General features: G+C 37.4%; 1 protein-coding gene across 2 annotated transcripts in view; it reads left to right on the forward strand.

The window, feature by feature from the left end:
- The first annotated feature begins 1,657 nt into the window (after positions 1 to 1,657).
- LOC123542205 (LIM domain-containing protein A-like) overlaps positions 1,658 to 19,707 on the forward strand; it is a 51,640-nt gene continuing 33,590 nt past the window's right edge. The window contains exons 1-6 of one of the 2 annotated variants that reach the window (XM_053532179.1): positions 1,658 to 1,935; positions 2,871 to 2,963; positions 7,204 to 8,989; positions 9,445 to 9,868; positions 16,335 to 16,488; positions 17,709 to 17,849. In XM_053532179.1, the coding sequence (XP_053388154.1) occupies positions 1,698 to 1,935; positions 2,871 to 2,963; positions 7,204 to 8,989; positions 9,445 to 9,868; positions 16,335 to 16,488; positions 17,709 to 17,849 (2,836 nt within the window). In that variant the 5' untranslated portion in view covers positions 1,658 to 1,697. The remainder of the gene's footprint in view (positions 1,936 to 2,870; positions 2,964 to 7,203; positions 8,990 to 9,444; positions 9,869 to 16,334; positions 16,489 to 17,708; positions 17,850 to 19,707) is intronic. The other variant, XM_053532180.1, reaches the window with a different exon arrangement.

Consider the following 19,707-nt stretch of genomic DNA (forward strand, 5'->3'; position numbering starts at 1 on the left):
CACACTTTTACTGTAAAATTTTCCCAATCTCACCCCTGACACTTAAAATTTAGCATTATTTAGTCAGTAAATATGCATTTTCGAAAAAAAAAATACAGCCTAAACAGTGAAATTGAAATATATTTTTTTTACACTTTATTTGCAAAAATTGCACTGAAATTGGCATTTTCTATCATAATCTGGCCAAAGTAGCCCATTTACAACCACGTCTAAACAAGTTTCAATTTTTACCCCTGCTCAACCTAGAGGTTTCATTCTACCAATTCAGTTCCTTCTTCATTTCATATAAACAATAAAATTTCAGACCTCATTTTCAGCACTTTAGAGCATTTCAATGATTTGAAAACTATATATGGTCATTTAGTATGACATGTTTTCTTATAAAATGGACTGGTCCAACATTCAATATGGGCAATAACATTTATTATTCAAAGGGGTGTTCAATGAAAATCTACAGACAGAATACTGAACAGTGCACGGCTGTGCAGGCTGATCTTGGTCTGCACTGGTCGCAAATGCAGAATAACTTGCTGCTACAGGCTAAGGGTTAATAACTGAGAGTATTTGTTGCTTATGTTGACTTAGCTTCTATGTGTTATTTTCAGCTAAAGTCTTCACTAATTGTTTCTCCTAAGTACTTTGCACTTTTTGTACATTTAAGTTTGATTTCATGTAATTTATATGAAAAGTGGTTTTGAATTTCTGATGACCACATTAAATTTTATCAGGATTAAATTCCATTGACCACTGAGATTCCCATTATTCTAATTCAGTTAAGTCATTTTGATAAATATGATAAATTAATTTATTAGACTATTTTAAATAAATTGATTACCGAACGGCAAGAAAAACCCTAGCGGATAGGCTAGGCATCCAGTTACCAGATGGCTTGAACGCAGACTAGGGATAGTTTGACACTTCCTTATTTTTAGATGAATATGTTTGGGGACTGCTGCCCCCACAGCCCCACTTTTCCCCGCACAACCCAACTTGCTGCATATGGGCATTGTAAACTGCTGGCGATCGCTAAAGTGCATTCTACCTTTATCTTGGAGTAATATTGAAAATAACATTTTGGTGTGACATACAGAACAACATTTGAGCCGCGCCATGAGAAAACCAACATAGTGGGTTTGCGACCAGCATGAATCCAGACCAGCCTGCACATCCGCACAGTCTGGTCAGGATCCATGCTGTTCGCTTTCAAAGTCTATTGCAATTAGAGAAACTGTTATAGATTCAAGCTGTTTTTCTTGGATTGGAAATGATAATTTTTGGCAGTGACTAGGGTCTGGTAAGTTAGGAAGTGTTTAGGGTTCCGGCCCCTCGGGTAACAGTATACTTGCACTATTAAGTAGATTTCCGTGTTACCAGTGTATACGATAACTGCCAGGGAAAAGCTGAACATTATGAGTTGTCATATAGTTGCCATTACTACATTGGGTTTTTTGTAATAATTTTTCATAAATAGCTCTCACTCGGGTTGGAAACATTTTTAGATGAAATTTTATTGGCGATTTCTGGTAGTCACTGTTGTTTACTTTAGCAGTATAACAAATTTAGATTTAACGAGGTGAACTAACAAAAATTTGATAGTACAAAAATAAAATGAATGTGAGCCCAGTTGTATTATTTCAATCTGAATTTATATCGAATGTTTAAAGAAAATCATTTATTTTAGATATACCGGAACTGGAATGGATTCGGAGTTAATGGCGGTGGCCGATGAAGGCGAATCAGCATGGCAGGCGGATATTAGTGATGTAAAACGGGAAGGTGTGACGCCAGATGTGCCAAAAGATGACATAATGACGGGAGAAGGAGCGACTGGTTTTAGTTCACTAATTGCCGACAGACCGACTGCCGGTCAGACGGCAACAAGTCCACAATTGCTTGAAGCCTGCGCAGAAGTTGTCATTCAGCAATCACTCGGAGGTAAAAAATCTTAACCCTTATCCTGCTAAATTTCTATAATGAACTTGTCCATCTTTCAATTTGGACAGTACCATTAACTGTTAAAAGGGATGCTTACAAAAATGATACTGACTGAATGGTGAAAAGTGCAGATCTTGATCAGATTGCACAAATGTGCATGTTGATAAAGATCTACACTGGTGGCAAATTAATGCAGAATCAATAGTGTCCAACATTGTAAGCCAGTTAAATTTTACGAAGTTTAAAGTTCTAATAGTGACAGATCTAGTTGCAAAATTTATCTGGTTATTTATTGTACACAGGGTTGTCAATTGGCTCTCCCACATTAGATGTAAGGTTTACATAGGATTAACCAATAATGGCCCGATTCCAGATGCAAAACAAGCTGGCATATAATTTCAGATAATTTCAAACAAAAATATCAATTTGTAAGTAAAGTGAATGTGAAATATGCTCCAGATCTGCTAAGACAATAAGTAACTCAAAAAAAATCCACAAAAATTAGATACAGCTATTGTTATTGAAAAACTGAGTTATAATACAAAAATGTATAATATGATGTATACATCTGACTGAAATTGTAGTGTATTTCGGACAGACAAATATTCGGATATGCCAGTTTAGAATGTGTGAAAGTGGGATACATTAATTACTCAGTTAAATTTGTTTGTTCTTTGACCTTCATTATTAGATTGCTACACATCTGAATTCAAAACTGTGTTTTATTTGCCAACAAAGGATGCAATGTAGTATAATATTACCAGAAAATGAGACAAAAATATAAAACGGTGTGAAGGTAAAGTTTTAGGATATTTAAAGTAAGTAAGATTTTGCAAAAATTGAAAATAGGAAGAAACAAACTGGTATAAAGAACAAGTTGATCTATTATTTATATGTCATTGAAAATATGTTATCAATGAACAATGTCTTTGCAGGTATGGAGACTATTAGTGCTCCTATTTGGGTACCGCCAGAACCACAGAATGTTGTTGCCATGGAAACCAGCAACCAGTTAGATTCTGCAGCAGGTATGTTGTTTTCAGCCAGTTCAGAATTATAATGGAACAGACTCTATCAAGCTGAATCTGCGGTTATTCTTTTTTGATTGCATTCTATGCTTCCAAAGGATCTTTTTACAGATTTCATTAACTATAGCAACAGCAATCTTTCAGTGCCGTGTGGTGGCTGTAAAAGGTTGCCCCGTACTTGGATTCAGTGTTGTTATATTTTCTGGTCCTTTGGGATCATGGAATCCATTCAATATTATGCGTAATAGAGTTCCGCTTAAGCCGGTGCTAGGGGACGTGGGAGTTGTTGCGTATTTCATTGCCTCTCATGAACAGAAACACGAGTCTGCTATTATCCTGCTTGGTTGCATTCTATGCTTCCAGGGGATCTTTTTACAGATTTTATTATATGACCCGCACCATGAGAAAACCAACAAAGTGCATTTGCGACCAGCATGGATCCAGACCAGCCTGTGCATCCGTGCAGCCATTTCAAAGTTAGCCTGCTGAATTTCTAGAATGGACTGGTCTATCATTCAGTTTGGGTAATACCATTTATCACTTGAAGGGGTGTTCACTGAAAATTTACTGGCTGAATAGCAAACAGTGCAGACCATGATCAGCCTGCACTAGTCGCAAAGGCAGAATGACCTGCCGCCAGCAGGCTAAAGATTAAAAACCCTGTTTTTTATAACATAATGTCTTACAGTCTGTAACATCAGAATGTGGATTTGTAGTGTTTTTTGTTTGGCTCCCCTGAACTTTGGAACCCTGGAATTATTATTATTTAAAGGCACTGACCTCAAGATTTTAATACAACAAAATATTTTTTTATAAGTATCAAGAAGTAATTGCTATATTTCTTAAGAAGGCTTTAAAACTTAGTAACTGACAGATTATATGTGATAGGAAACACATAAGAATCGGTCTGTTTTTTACTTAATTCTTTCATTCAGAGTTAAAAAGCGTTTGTAACGAGATACCAGAGGCAAACTGCTTTAATTGTAAAGCTTTATATTTAACGATGATTAAGAACCGTGTATTGGAATGCAGGGAAATTTTTATTGTTGCAGAGGGCCAGGTCAGATGTTTTTATTATGCCCCCAAAGGGAAGCATGTTAGTTTTCAACTGTCCGCCCGTTAGTTCGTCACAACGTTAACTTCACGTTAACTTTTTTGCTTGAAGGCACTTTACTCGCAAACCACTGCACCCAGGACCTTCAAACTTTACATGCTGATAGTAATTATTGAGTACACGACCCCTATTGACTTTGGGGTCACCAGGTTAAAGGTCAAGGTCACCAGGTCAAAGATCAAGGCGCTGCAGGGTAATTTATCACCATTAGTGACAGCTCTTGTTCTTTCTTGGTTTGGCATTTTTAAGACTGTTTAGAAACAAAAATACTGATAATTTGACCAAACTTCGATTTCAAAGAAAAATCATTTTTAGCGAAAATCTGGAGGTCAGGGCCTTTAACTCGAAAACTTGAGACTACATCCCAGCTTGAAACAAATAGCAGGGCACACAGCCCGTTCTTTATTCTTTACAACCGTGTTTGCCTTTTTAGCTCGACTATTCAAAGAATAGGGGAGCTATCCTACTCGCCCCGGCGTCGGCGTGATCGTGAGCATTAAACCCCCAACTGCCATATAAAAGCCAGAAGATGGCGCTGGGGCAGGTTTTTATATAAATTATGCATGTTTCACATTAGAGAGCCCTTTTTCAAAATTTTAAATAAACTACTGAATAAAAAGTTATGAAAAATTGCATAAATACACATTGAAACATTCTTTATCAATTGGTATTTTTATTTTTTAAAACAAAAAATTGTGAAGTATAGTTTCAAAAAATTATCTAAACCTAACTGCCAAAAATTTGAATTTGCCGGGAGGAGCTAATGAGGTCATGAACCCTAGAGAAAACAGAGAATGTAAACAATTCCCACGTGGTTAATTTTATCAACAAACTTGATCAGCAGAAGGCTTGATGTATCAATAGAATTAACACCTAGAGTGCATTGTAAAACTTTTCCAGAAAAGTAATTTTGAATTTTTAAACTGAATAGAATATCATATTCAATCATTTCTGCAGTTATATTTTTATGTGTTATTTAAAAAATGTTTTAAAGATATAGGGAACTAAATAACAGACATACAGTGAAAATTATTTCAAATAGCTTATCATTTTTATTAGACCTTATCACAGCAACACTTGCTAATTTGTGTGCATTGTGCTACATCTCAGACTTAAATAGTTTATCATTTCTGCATTTATTGCTACATTATCTCAATTAATGGACCTGCCAGCAATGACAGAAAAGTTAAGAGTGTTTAATTTCGAGTTTCACTGTTCAATTTACATTAATAAGAAGTTTAAAAATCAGGAATGCTAGTCTCAACTCAATTTTTCATAACAATGATATTGATATGGATGCACAAAATATGTATAATAATAATTTGTAATCATCAAAACATGTAAATTCATATTTCTTCTTCAACTGACCATTGTTTACATTTGATTTGTGAATCATTGAAAGTGAGCTATTTTTAGCTGACAGACAGCCTGGAGTAGCCTTGTTATTTGATAGGCCCCTCCTACAAAACTTACTGCCAGGGTAGTAAAAGTTGGGGCTTTAACGTGAGCGTCACACAAATGTTAAAGTTTGCGTACCACCCCAAATATTTTCAAAGTCCATTGAGATATTGCTTTGATATTTTGCATACTTGTTTACCATCATGACCCCAGTCTGTAAAAAGGAGGAGGCAACTCTATCAAGCATTTTGACTGAATTATGGCCCCTTTTCGACTCAGAATATGCTTATTGTAATGTTAAAGTTTTACTCATTGCTTATATTATACTATCAGGCACTGAGAATAGTCGAGCGCGCTGTCCACTGACAGCTCTTTTTAACTGATCTGCTAGTGTACATCTGCGGATTATAATTAAAAGCTTTAAAGCTACTCACTCACAGGATTGGTAAATTTTTTCAGCATGTTCATTTCCACTACGTTTGGCATAGAATGTACAGATGACAGTGGAAAATGATAAAGTGTGTGAAAATATAGAAGTTAGATATTGGTAAAAGTGCGAGAAAAACGTTAAATTTTCTGCATTTTTTCAAAAGCATTGCAACAGTTTACTACCTTCTGCACAATATTTTGGGTTATTTATAAGAATATCTTGCAGAAATAAGTTTGTACCACAAGTCACTTTCAGTGTACCCATTTTCAATGTATTTTGGAGAGAAATTATTTTTCACCTAAAATGTATCGGTTAGTTCCTTTTATGTCCTGTTTGCTTGCTCTGTAAGATTTATGATAACTTTCACAACACCTGAACTTCGTTTGAAGTTTTCTTATGCTTCAAGGCCAAGAAAGAGTTACCTGGTCTTGAAATTAACGTTTATGGATACATATTTTTCTGCCATAACTTCTGAATAAGAGTTTGATTCATGTATAAATGTATTGTTTTCAGATGAAATGTCTTCATTGTATTAAAACAGCCCTATATTGTTAGCACTTATACATCTTTGATCATTTGTCTGTAACTTCTTAAAGTAATAATATATACGGGCCATTCCATGACAAGACCTGTATTAGTGACAAAAGATCAAGATTGATGTAAACAAAATTTTCAGGAAGAATTTGAAGTCTAAAAATTTGAAGAAAAATATCTTCAATTATTTAAGACTTAAAATGCTTTTAAGCAGGTCACTAAAGGCATTTAGAAACGTGACACTAAGAATGGCATGTAAGCAGTATGACGTTGTTCGGCATAGCGTGTATTTTTCATGTCATTTTCGTGACAAATTATGCGTATCACGTAAACTAAATATTGGACATTTGAGCCGTGCCATGAGAAAACCAACATAGTGGGTTTGCAACCAGCATGGATCCAGACCAGCCTGCGCATCACAGTCTGGTCAGGATCCATGCTGTTCGCTAACAGTTTCTCTAATTGCAGTAGGCTTTGAAAGCGAACAGCATGGATCCTTACCAGACTGCATGGATGCGCAGGCTGGTCTGGATCCATGCTGCTCGCAAACCCATTATGTTGGTTTTCTCATGGCACGGCTCATTTGAATATTAAGATTTAAACAATTTTACTGGAAGCTAACTTAATTCTGTATTGTTTGTTTCATCCCTGACCTTACTGAACTACAATATACTAGTTAAAACTATTTGTCATGCAATAATTATATCATGCTATGGAATTTCTGTTGCCATGACAATGCAATTACATTTATGTGTGTTTTTCAGGTTACGTTCCACGTGTTGTTGACTCTAGTCAGATCTCGCCAATATCTCCTGCAGACGTGCCCAACAGCGTAACCTACTGTGACGACGCTGTCCTGTCAGAGATGGCGGCAAATTTCCGAAATTATATGACCCATCTGTCTCAGCTTTCGCCAGATCAGGACAATACACGTACAGCTTTGTTCGATACACGTGCTGGCGTAACAAGATTGCAACCTGGAAATGAGAATTGGCAGGATAGTATGGTTGAAATGTGTTCCTCTGGGAGTGATTCCGAAGACTGTAGTTTAAGTTGTGATTTGCCGATAATACGAAAGACACACAGGAGTTCTGGACATTTAGATAGGAATAGACCAGACATGAGGCTCGATAACGGGCGAGTATGTGATATTCACGATCGAGCACACTTACGAAGGAATCCTCATTTTCCTTACGAGTCTTTAGGGACTCCGCGTTTGGCATGGGGAGAGACCCCACGCGAAGCTTGGAGTGATCATTCCGATGATCCCATGTTTGACTCTTTGAATCCTTACGCTTTATTTAACCTGCCAAAATCAAACCAGCGAGGAAAACGCAAGCAAAAATCTCATACCTGCTCATGCAGAAATCATTCAAGTGGTGCAAGTAGAGACATGGTCAGTCCAAACAGTGCTCATGTTTCGCGTATTGTTGAAAACCGGAACCGAAATCACATTCCTTCTCCCCAAAATGACACTTTTTCGCCTCGTAGGCAAACCAGTCCACACACTCGTGAAAAAAGTCACGATCATCGTTTTGAAATCGACAACTATTCTGGTAACAGGGATCGTAGCCAGAGCCCAGATTCGGTTTTAGACCGTAGTCATGAAGTTCCAACGGGAGATCCTTGCCTAGATTCACGGGGATACATAAGCAATCACACAACAAGTCCACAGCCCTCGACTAGTTCGGGAATCATTGGGCATAATCAATATGGAAACAGGATTTTAGGACATTCTAAGTCACTTCCAATTTTCTCTTCCCAAGAGAGCATGGATACTAACAGCGAAACCGGTGAGTCCTCGGACACCGATATTGATGTAATGTCAGTAAATAATGCTAGCGGGGGACTTGCATCTAATCCTGGATCACGTTCACTGGTTCTTCCTCGTTACAGTCCACATGAGGAAGGACTTTGTAGTCATAATGATCGGTCACCAAGAACTCATTCACACGATAATCTTGGAATTGTGCGCCCAAAAGCAATAAAATTAGAATCTGGTCAGAAATTTCATACGTGTGACAATTCTCATTGTGAACACTACCCAGAACAAGGAGTTATTGAGTCTAATTTGAAAGGAAAAGCTCTTCAGACAAGAAGATCTGGCCGTAAAGGTGACAGCTTTGAACAAACCTTTCTGCAGCCAACTAATAACTTCCCACCGAGTTCGGAAACACGCATTTTACAGATGACTCAATCTCAGCAAATTATAAATAACAGTTCAGGTGACAGCCGTCAGTCAAGTGTTATACGAGATAATACAACGAGAAACTCGAATAGTGCTCAAATTCATCCAGAACGGAGAAAGTCGCTAAAAGACATGCATAATTCAGTAATACGCGAGCGGATATGGTCTGATAGGCCACACGATCCTACCGAAATGATATCTGATAATGAAAGGAGTATAGATTTAACAGGAATAGATACTGACGAAAATACTAGAAGTGAAAATTCTGGACGTCGTTCTGATTCTCCAGTTTTACCGGAAGTCCACTTACCGTCTGCATCGGATGATAGTGATATAGAGGTTGTGAAAATTGAAACAAATAGGTAACTCTTAGTTATATGATTAACCCTTACCCAACTATGTTTCTAAAATGGATTACTGTATCTTTAAATTTGGACATTACCATTTATAGTCATAGGGGAATGCACTGAAGATTTACTGACAGTGAACAGTGTAGATCATGATCAGACTGCATGGATGTGCACTGGTCGCAAAGGCAGATTCAATTGCTGCTAGTATGCTAAGAGTTAAGAACATATTGAATAGAACTTTGAAGAGGAAAAATTGTTTTGAATGTTAGAAAACTGTCTAGACAAATTAATAAGAAATTATATAATTTATCCATATTTTTTTATAAAAATGAACAAAAATAAGCTTAGTTGTGTACGTTAGTTCATGTTTTAGGCTAACTAAGGTGTCAGAACTGAATACTGGTAATGCATATACATTGTATAATCATTTATACATTTTTCTATAAGGTATTCTAATGTGCTTTCAGGCCTCCAAGGCGACGGCAAGACCTTTCTAGCCGAGCTACGGTAGTCGTTGACTTGACAGAATCAGATGACTGTGAAGATCTCCACAATCGTAGAGTTCTAGCGGCGCCAGCACCGGTTAGGGCAGAAAATGTCATTTCGGCACCAACAACTTTTGAACGGGATGTAGATCATACACCACACTCCAGTGCAGAAGTTGTTAAACCAAAGCCAGAAATTTCACATTTGAAAGAAAAGTCAAAACCTTGCCAGAATGAAATAGCGACACCACGATTACCAAATACCCCACCGTCAGAAATTAGGTCTTGGGTACCACCATCTTTGTCGTCATCGACACCAAGTGTTGAACAGCCTTCTACGGAGACGTCAGCACGGACATCCTGTCGCTCTCATTCAACAATGCAGACTGAAGACGTATGCCCAAGGGTAACCATTTATGTCACTGATAATTAGGAAAGAAAAAAATGCAGGCTCCATTTGACACAAAATAAGACTTTGATTTTGACAGTTTTTAGCTCGACTATTTGAAGAATAAGTAGGGCTATCATACTAGGGCGTCGGCGTCACACCTTGGTTACATTTTTCGTTCCAGTCCACATTTTGACAAAGTCTTTTGAGATAAAGCTTTTAAACTTTCAACACTTGTTTACCATCACCATGGACAGTTATAGGCAAGAGCACATAACTCCATCAAGGATTTTGGCTGAATTATGGCCCCATCATGGTTAAGTTTTTTGTACCAGTTCATATTTTGACAAAGTCTTTTAAGATAAAGCTTTGAAACTTTCAACACTTGTTTACCATCACCATGGCCAGTTATAGGCAAGAGTACATAACTCCATCAAGGATTTTGGCTGAATTATGGCCCCTTTTGACTTAGAAATCCTGGTTAAGTTTTTCGTACCAGTTCATATTTTGACAAAGTCTTTTAAGATAAAGCTTTTAAACTTTCAACACTTGTTTACCATCACCATGGCCAGTTATAGGCAAGAGCACATACCCGGTAACACCATCAAGGATTTTGGCTGAACTATGGCCCCTTTCGACTTAGAAATCTTGGTTAATTTTTTCGTACCAGTTCATATTTTGACAAAGTCTTTTGAGATAATGCTTTGAAACTTTCAACACTTGTTTACCATCACCATGTCCAGTTATAGACAAGAGCACATAACTCCATCAAGGATTTTGGTTGAATTATGGCCCTTTTTGACTTAGAAATCTGGGTTAATATTTCGTACCAGTTCATATTTTGACAAAGTCTTTTGAGGTAAAGCTTTGAAACTTTCAACACCTGTTTACCATCACCATATCCATATCCAGTTATAGGCAAGAGTACATAACTCCATCAAGGATTTTGGCTGAATTATGGCCCCTTTTGACTTAGTTTTCCGTACCAGTTCATTTTTAGCTCACCTGTCACATAGTGACAAGGTGAGCTTTTGTGATCACCCTTCGTCCGTCCTGTCCGTCCGTCTGTCAACAATTTCTTGTCTGCACGATAGTGGTTTCATTATTGATTTTATTTTAACCAAACTTGCACACAACTTGTATCACCATAAGATGCCGGTTCCTTTCTTGAACTGGCCAGATCCCATTATGGGTTCCAGAGTTATGGCCCCTGAAAGGGCCAAAAAATGCTATTTTGACCTTGTCTGCACAATAGCAGCTTCATTTATGATTTTATTTTAACCAAACTTGCACAAAACTTGTATCACCATAAGATCTTGGTTCCTTTCTTGAACTGGCGAGATTCCATTATGGGTTCCAGAGTTATGGCCCCTGAAAGGGCCAGAATTAGCTATTTTGACCTTGTCTGCACAATAGCAGCTTCATTTATGATTTGAATTTAATCAAACTTGTACAAAACTTGTGTCACCATAAGATCTTGGTTCCTTTCTTGAACCGGCCAGATCCCATAATGGGGTCCAGAGTTATGGCCCCTGAATGGGCCAAAATTAGCTATTTTGACCTTGTCTGTACAATAGCAGCTTCATTTAAGATTTGATTTTAACCAAACTTGCACACAACTTGTATCACCACAAGATCTTGCTTCCTTTGTTGAACTGGCCAGATTCCTTATTGGGTTCAAGAGTTATGGCCCCTTAAAGGTCCAGAATCGGCTATTTTGGCTTTTGCAGCCATATCCTTTCCACAGCCTTAACGTACTAAAACGTATTAGCGTCTGATGGCCCTTTCACGCTTCCGTAGAAACAACATTTATTACACGAAACTTATTTTGAAAATATTTCTGAAATGTCTAGGTCTGCAGCTCTCAAACACGGTTATATCTTACATCTGAGGCATATACTGACACTCCCAGACAACATCAAAAATGACATTTTGAGCGATTTGATGAAGTTCCAAAATTATCAATGTACGCTTGGTCCGTTATGGACCCCTGTGGGATTTGTGTTTATCAACAGCTCAAATATTTTTTCATAGATTAAAAGCTGACATGCTGTACTAAAGCCCAGGTAATTTCAATTCGTAATAAAGTGCTGAAAATTGGCTCCCCAATAGCAAAAAAAAAAAAAAAAAAAAATGAAGTCCATGCGCATACATTTAGACGGGGTGACCCCTGCGCGTGACCCCTGACTATCTACGAATCAAAATGCAGCTCGTTTTCAAGTTTAACATTTCTACTTCCATTTACTTCCGGAAATAGCTGAAGGTTGAGTGACGTCATTTACTGTGTTGTCAAAAACATACATATGCCTGGCGAGATTGCATAAATATGTGCTGGCCGTCCTAAGGTTATTAGAGAAATCATCTTTTATCTAAAAATCAGTGCTTTTTCGACATTTTTTAACACGTCTGTTGGAAAACTGACGTTTGAGACAAAATTGGCTAAACTAAAATGCATTTTAGGAAATCTGTATATCCTTTCCACAGCCTTAACGTACTAAAACGTATTAGCGTCTGATGGCCCTTTCACGCTTCCGTAGAAACAACATTTATTACACGAAACTTATTTTGAAAATATTTCTGAAATGTCTAGGTCTGCAGCTCTCAAACACGGTTTTATCTTACATCTGAGGCATATACTGACACTCCCAGACAACATCAAAAATGACATTTTGAGCGGTTTGATAAAGTTCCAAAATTATCAATGTACGCTTGGTCCATTACGGACCCCTGTGGGATTTGTGTTTATCAACAGCTCAAATATTTTTTCATAGATTAAAAGCTGACATGCTGTACTAAAGCCCAGGTAATTTCAATTCATAATAAAGTGCTGAAAATTGGCTCCCCAATAGCAAAAAAAAAAAAGGAAAAAAAAAAAAAAAAAAAAAAAAAAAGAAGTCACACGCATACATTTAGACGGGGTTACCCCTGCGCATGACCCCTGACTATCTACGAATCAAAATGCAGCTTTCGTTTTTAAGTTTAACATTTCTAGTTTCATTTTATTTACTTCCGGAAATAGCTGAAGGTTGAGTGACGCCATTTACTGTGTTGTCAAAAACATACATATGCTTGGCGAGATTGCATAAATATGTGCTGGCCGTCATAAGGATATAGAGACTTCATTTATGGTTTTATTTGATACAAACTTCCAAAATATCTTCAGCAACAATAAATCTTGGATTCCATGACAAATCAGATCCAGTCGTAAGTTCCAGAGTTATTTTATATCTGATTACCTCCCCTGATTGTAATCAAAATGGATTTATATCAGTAAGTACGGTACATAAAAAATTTCGTTGTAATACTTTCAGAACTGAAAAAAATGAAGTAGACTCGATGGAAAGACCATTTTAAATTAGCCGGACAGGGCTTTTTTTTAGCTTACCTGTCACATAGTGACAAGGTGAGCTTTTGTGATCACCCTTCGTCCGTCGTCCGTCGTCAGTCCGTGCGTCCGTCCGTCCGTGCGTCATCAATTTCTTGTCTGCACGATAGCGGTTTCATTTATGATTTTATTTTAACCAAACTTGCACACAACTTGTATCACCATAAGATCACGGTTCCTTTCTTGAACTGGCCAGATCCCATTATGGGTTCCAGAGTTATGGCCCCTGAAAGGGCCAAAATTAGCTATGTGGATGGTACCTCCAATTTTTAGGTGTTTTTTGACATATCTATACCTTGTAAGAATTTTTTTCTTCTTTTTGGTTAAATTTCTTCCCTTTGTTGTTCCTGTCCTTTGGATTTAGATATTTTTTCTGAGGACCTTCTTGTCCTCAAGTGCAATGATAACAGGTGAGCGATATAGGGCCATCATGGCCTTCTTGTTTTTGTAAAGTGTTTGACATGTGGCTTTGAAACTTTTATCACTTGTTTAGTATAATAGTTTCTATCTGTAGGAAAGAGTACATAACTCTGTCATTATTTTTGCTGAATTATGGCCCTTTTTGGACTTTGAAATTGGTTCTGTTTTCATACAAATCCACGTTTTGTCAAAACTATTTGACATATGGCTTTTAAACTTTGAACACTTGTTTATCATTATGATTTCCATCTGTAGGCAAGAGTACATAACTATTTTGACTGAATTATGGCCCTTTTTGGACTTTGAAATTGGTTCATACATTGCCATTTAGTGCAAACACTTATCGAAATCAAAGAAATACAGGAACATTATTTGTCTAATTTATTTATTTCTTTTGTCTGAATATCTTGGAAATATTTTGACCCCATTCTTCAATCAATTCTTCGAATAGTCGAGCGCGCTGTCATCAGACAGCTCTTGTTTTTTAAATTTTAAAGAAGGAAAAAAATGAGGGCCCTCCCTCACTATGGGAGTATGGGGCCAGAGGGCTCTTAGGGAGAACTTTGGTTTCATTTTCAATTGAAAGGGGAATTCCCTGAAATTTCTGACTGTCACAAGATATAACTATATTGATAGCATTTCATTGATTGAATGTATGTTATGCTATGATATTTGCTACTGAACACGCAGTTTTATGAACAAAATTGTAATGAAACGTGAAAGTTCCTACTTTTCTCATGCGGGACTTTTCAGCAATGTTTTTGGAAAAATATTTGTTCTAGGAAAGAGAATGGTCAGTTTGATGTCCGTCCAAATGCTTACAAGTTTAATTTTTAGATGAACTTGTTTGTAATCATACCCATAGTTCAAGGGCAGCAACTCTTCCGCTCGGGAAAACCACAGAGAACTGATGACTAAATTTTTATCCCCCCCCCCCCACCTCTACACACACACACACACACACATTTATTTGGAGGGCATATAGCACTGCTGCTGTCCATATGTCCCGAAATCTTGTTTGTCCATCTCCTCTTATTGCATGACTGCGGCATTTTCCTTTGAAGTTATGTGTTTTCTAAATTCTGGTATCGCCACGGTTAGCCGTGCTCTAAATTCCGTTGCACACAGGTATCGCTCACAGTTTTCTCTGTCTGGGATGTAGAACAATACACACAAATTAGCAAGTGTTGCTGTGATAAGGTATTGAAAATGATAAGCTATTTGAAATAATTTATTACTGTATTTCAGTAGTTTAGTTCTCTACATCTTGATTTAAATCTTGATTTTTTAAATAACATAAAAATGTAACTGCAAAAAATGATTATGATATTCTATTCAGTTTAAAAATTCAAATTACGTTTCTGGCAAAACTTTACAATATGCTCTAGGTGTTAATTTCATCGATACATGAAACGTTTGTTGATAAAATTAGCCACGTGGGGTTTGTTTACATTCCCTATTTCTCCAGGGTTCATGACCTCGTTAGCGCCTTCCCCACCCCCCACCCCGGCAAATTCAAATTTTTAGCAGTTAGTTTAAATTACTTTTGAAACTCTATTTCACAACTTTTTGTTTTGAAAAACAATTACACCAATTGATAAAGAATTTTTCAATGCGTATTTATGCACTTTTTAAAATTTTTTTTTCAGTAGTTTATTTAAAATTTTGAAAAAGGGATCTCTGATGTAAAGCATGCATAATTTATATAAAAAACCTGCCCAGCGCCATCTTCTGGCTTTTATATGGTAGTTGGGGGTTTCTAAGGGAGGCTCAAGAGGGGAAATATTTTTAAATATTTTAAATTTAAGATATTTAAAAAATGTGTTCAGTTTACTGTTTTTAATCATGCAATAAATCAGTTAGACAATACATACGCGTGTGTTACCAGCGAGTATCATCATGCTTGGGAGAATCTCAGGGAACGTAATTTGATAGCAAACTCGCCTCTACGAGGCTCGTTTGCTACCCAAATTACGTTCCCTGAGATTCCCCCGCGCATGATGATACCAGCCGGTAACACACTTTTATGTATTATCTAACTTATACTCACACTATTAGCATGATTTGCTTCAAACTTTTACAGATGAACAACCTAGATATGATGATGACCATAAAGGAAGGATTTATTTCTGTGACTATTTTGACTGCAGTTATGGCCCTTGGATAGTTTTGATTTATGGATTATAGAGATAAATCTTGTATGTCCAACTCCTTCTACACTATTGGCCTGATTTGCTCCAAACTTTCACAGACGAACAAGCTATGTCATGTAGATGTGCACATGACCATAAAGGATGGGATTTTTTCTGTGACTATTTTTACTGCAGTTATGGCCCTTGGATAGTTTTGATTTATGGAATTTAGAGACAAATCTTGTATGTTCAACTCCTACACTATTAGCCTGATCTGCTTCAAACTTTTACAGCTGAACAAGCTAGATGTGCAGATGACCATAAGTTATGGCCCTTTGATCATTTTGCTTTATGGAATATAGAGACAAATGTTGTCCAACTCCTCTCACACTATTAGCCTTATTTGTTTCAAACCTTACAGACGAACAAGCTAGCTGTACATAAGACCATAAAGGAAGAATTTTTTTCTGTGACTATTTTTACTGCAGTTATGGTCCTTTGATAGTTTTGGTACACAATTCTAGTTTGCTTATTATCTGCTTTTCAGCATTTACATCCGGGTTTCCAGCCAGTTTCCTGTACAGAAAGAACAGAACGATCGGCCTGTAACCATAGCAACCAGAATCTTCCATCGGGGCAGTGTCATCCACACAGTCATGTTCCGGCAATGTCATCCTCGCACGGGCATCATATACCTACAGGTAAACAGTTTCAAGAAAAATTCTCATGAAGTAGTAAAATGATTTTGTATAATATTTGAAAAATTACTGTATATTTGGTAAATAATACGGATTTTTTTTTTTCACCAAGAGAGCCATTACTCTTGTTTGTTTCTTTGTTTGTTTTGGGTTTAACGCCATTTTTCAACAGTATTTCAGTTATGTAACGGTAGGCAGTTAATCTAACCAGTGTTCCTGGATTCTGTACCAGTACACATCTTTTCTCTGCAAGTAACTGCCAACTTCCACACATGAATCGGAGGTGGAGGACGAATGATTTCAGACACAATGTCTTTTATCAAATCGTCACGGAGAGCATACGCCTCGCCCAGGGCTCGAAATTACGACCCCTAGATCCGTAGATCTGCGCTCTCCCTATTTAGCTAAGCGGGCGGGCCCATTACTCTTGCTTAAATTTCTCTGTCATAGTATGATTTAAGGTCTCTACTCAATGTCCCCCTTAAATACTGTATCAATGGTTAATTTTGCGAAGGGGAATTGTTCTCAGAATTAACATAGATGAACGCCAAATACTGCATGTACATGTTAAATAAGCCCGCCCGCTTAGCTCAGTAGGGAGAGCGTTGGTCTACGGATCGCAGGGTCGCAAGTTCGATCCCTGGGCGGGGCTTATGTTCTTTGATGTGACGATTTGATAAAAGACATTGTGTCTGAAATCATTCGTCCTCCACCTCTGATAATTCATGTGGGGAAGTTGGCAGTTACTTGCGGAGAACAGGTTTGTACTGGTACAGAATCCAGGAACACTGGTTAGGTTAACTGCCCGCCGTTACATAACTGAAATACTGTTGAAAAACGGCGTTAAACCCAAAACAAAAAAAAAAACAAAAAAAAAACATGTTAAATAGCATAGAATATTACTAAATAAAGATTAAATTTGATTTTGTCAGTATGATGTTGTGATTAAAACTCTACTGTAAAAGCATATATTTTCGCTGGGTCAAAATTTTGCGATTTTGAGTATGTTCACGAGGTTTAATTTTCGCGACATTGTAAAAATGGTATCATACTTGTATTTGAATTATTGATGGTGAATATTTACGCGAGGATTAATTTTCACAAGATGTAGGGCCTCGCGAATATAGCGAAAAATTAAAGCCTCGCGAAAATATCTGGTTTTACGGTTACGAAAATTTCTTGTCTAATAATTTAGTCTGCTGACTTCTGTCTGAAAATGACAGCATTTATTCCAGGTCACCAAGGTCACTTACTACATGGAGTTCACAGAGGTCATAGCGCACATGGAGGTCACCATAGTAACGGACATGGTCACCATGGCAGCCATTCACATAGTCATGGACACGGGTCACAATCTGCGTCTTGTAAGTTACTTTTGTTTGTTTTTTTTTGGTTGGGTTTTACGTCGCACCGACACATTTTAGGTCATATGGCGACTTTCCAGCTTTGATGGTGGAGGAAGACCCCAGGTGCCCCTCCGACTTTTGTATTTTAGTAATAGTGTAGCCAGAGTGTGGTACCACAATAGGGCACTAGACAACTTTTTGGGACAGGTACCCATACCGTCAGGAAGGGGAATGTTTCAAGACAAAAAGGGCAAGTTTTTAGCCATATAATTATGTGTTACTACTTTTCATACTTACTAATACTGTTTTCAATCATTTTTAACTAATGTAACTATATTGCAGCAGTAACCTTCCAAAGTCATATGGTAAGAGGCATTATACAGGGTTCCCACGCTTCCAGGAAAACTGGAAAAGTCCTTGAATTTTTCATTTCATTTTCAAGGCCTTGAAAGTACTTGAATTTAAAGAAAGAGCAAAAAAACCTGGAAAAAGTCGGGAATTTTGTTCTTTCTATATGCTCACAATATTGCCAGTGTACATAAAAAGCAAACATATTTAAATAGAGAAACACCGGCATTGCTATCCCTGTTCTTGAAAAATTCGCGTCTTCAACTCTTCACATCAGTTGAGATTTTAGTAGTGTTACACCTACTTAGTCCATACGGAGTTGTCTTTCTTAGTAAAGTGTCTAGTGATTAAGATGAAAGAAAAATGTGGCACACTTTGAAAAATGATTTCTTTCTTACAAAGAAGAGAAATTGGCAAAGCTAGTGTAAAATACATTAATACAACCGCAAAAGTCTGAAAATTGACAATAAGTCTGTATTGCCAGATGACTGCATTGTCCGTGCTTATAATCTGACTGAAATACATATGACAAATTGCAGAACACCCTTAAAATTTTATCACAAGGTGAAGAGATGCTTATCAGCACAAGAAGTCAATCTAAAAAGCCACCTAATGACAACTTTGAAAAATCCTAAATGCTTGGTGAAAATTGAGTCCTGTTTTTTAGTTTAATTAAATTTACATGTATTATACCCCCACTGGTGAAGTTCAAAGGGGGTATATTGGAGTCTGTCTATCTGTCCATTTATGTCTGTCCATGATTCTTGTGAACTTAACTCTAAACTATTTGAAGGGTTTTGTTGAAACTTTACAGACTGGCAGTATATAGCATCAGGATATTCATATTACAAGATAATCTAGCAAAGGGGAGATAACTCGGACCTAGATATTTTCCATTATGTCTCTTAAACAGTACTACTTTAACCAAGTGACAGTGAGCGAGGCAGAAGTATTCATCCCCTTTAGGGATAGCTCTAGCTTATTTTCTTAAAGTCCTAGCACCTATTAAAGATCTTAGAAGCAGTGAAAGAATTTCACTTCTGACGGGACTTGAACCTACAATGTCTGGATCAGGTTCGGGCACTCTACCTTTGAACCACGAGGCGCTCTATTAGTCCTTGAATTTTGTGAAAATGTCCTGGAAAAGTCCTTGAAAAGTCCTTGAATTATTTCCATGGAAAAGAGTGGGAACCCTGATTATAATATTAGCCTTGCCAAGAGAAAACCAACATAGTGGGGTTGGGACCAGCATGGATCCAGACCAGCCTGCGCATCTGCGCAGTCTGGTCAGGGTCCATGCTGTTCGCTTTTACAGCCTATTGGAATTGGAGAAACTGATTGCGAACAGCATGGATCCTGACCAGACTGAGCGGATGCGCAGGCTGGTCTGGATCCATGCTGGTCGCAAACCCACTATGTTGGTTTCCCATGGCACGGCTCAAATTTATTACAACTTGAAAGAGAGGTCATATTTACATGTACTTGTGTCAAACAACCTATTATCAGGGGAATTTTCTTCCTGGAAAAG

Source organism: Mercenaria mercenaria, chromosome 19, assembly GCF_021730395.1.
Source record: "Mercenaria mercenaria strain notata chromosome 19, MADL_Memer_1, whole genome shotgun sequence".
In the NCBI taxonomy this organism is placed as follows: domain Eukaryota; kingdom Metazoa; phylum Mollusca; class Bivalvia; order Venerida; family Veneridae; genus Mercenaria; species Mercenaria mercenaria.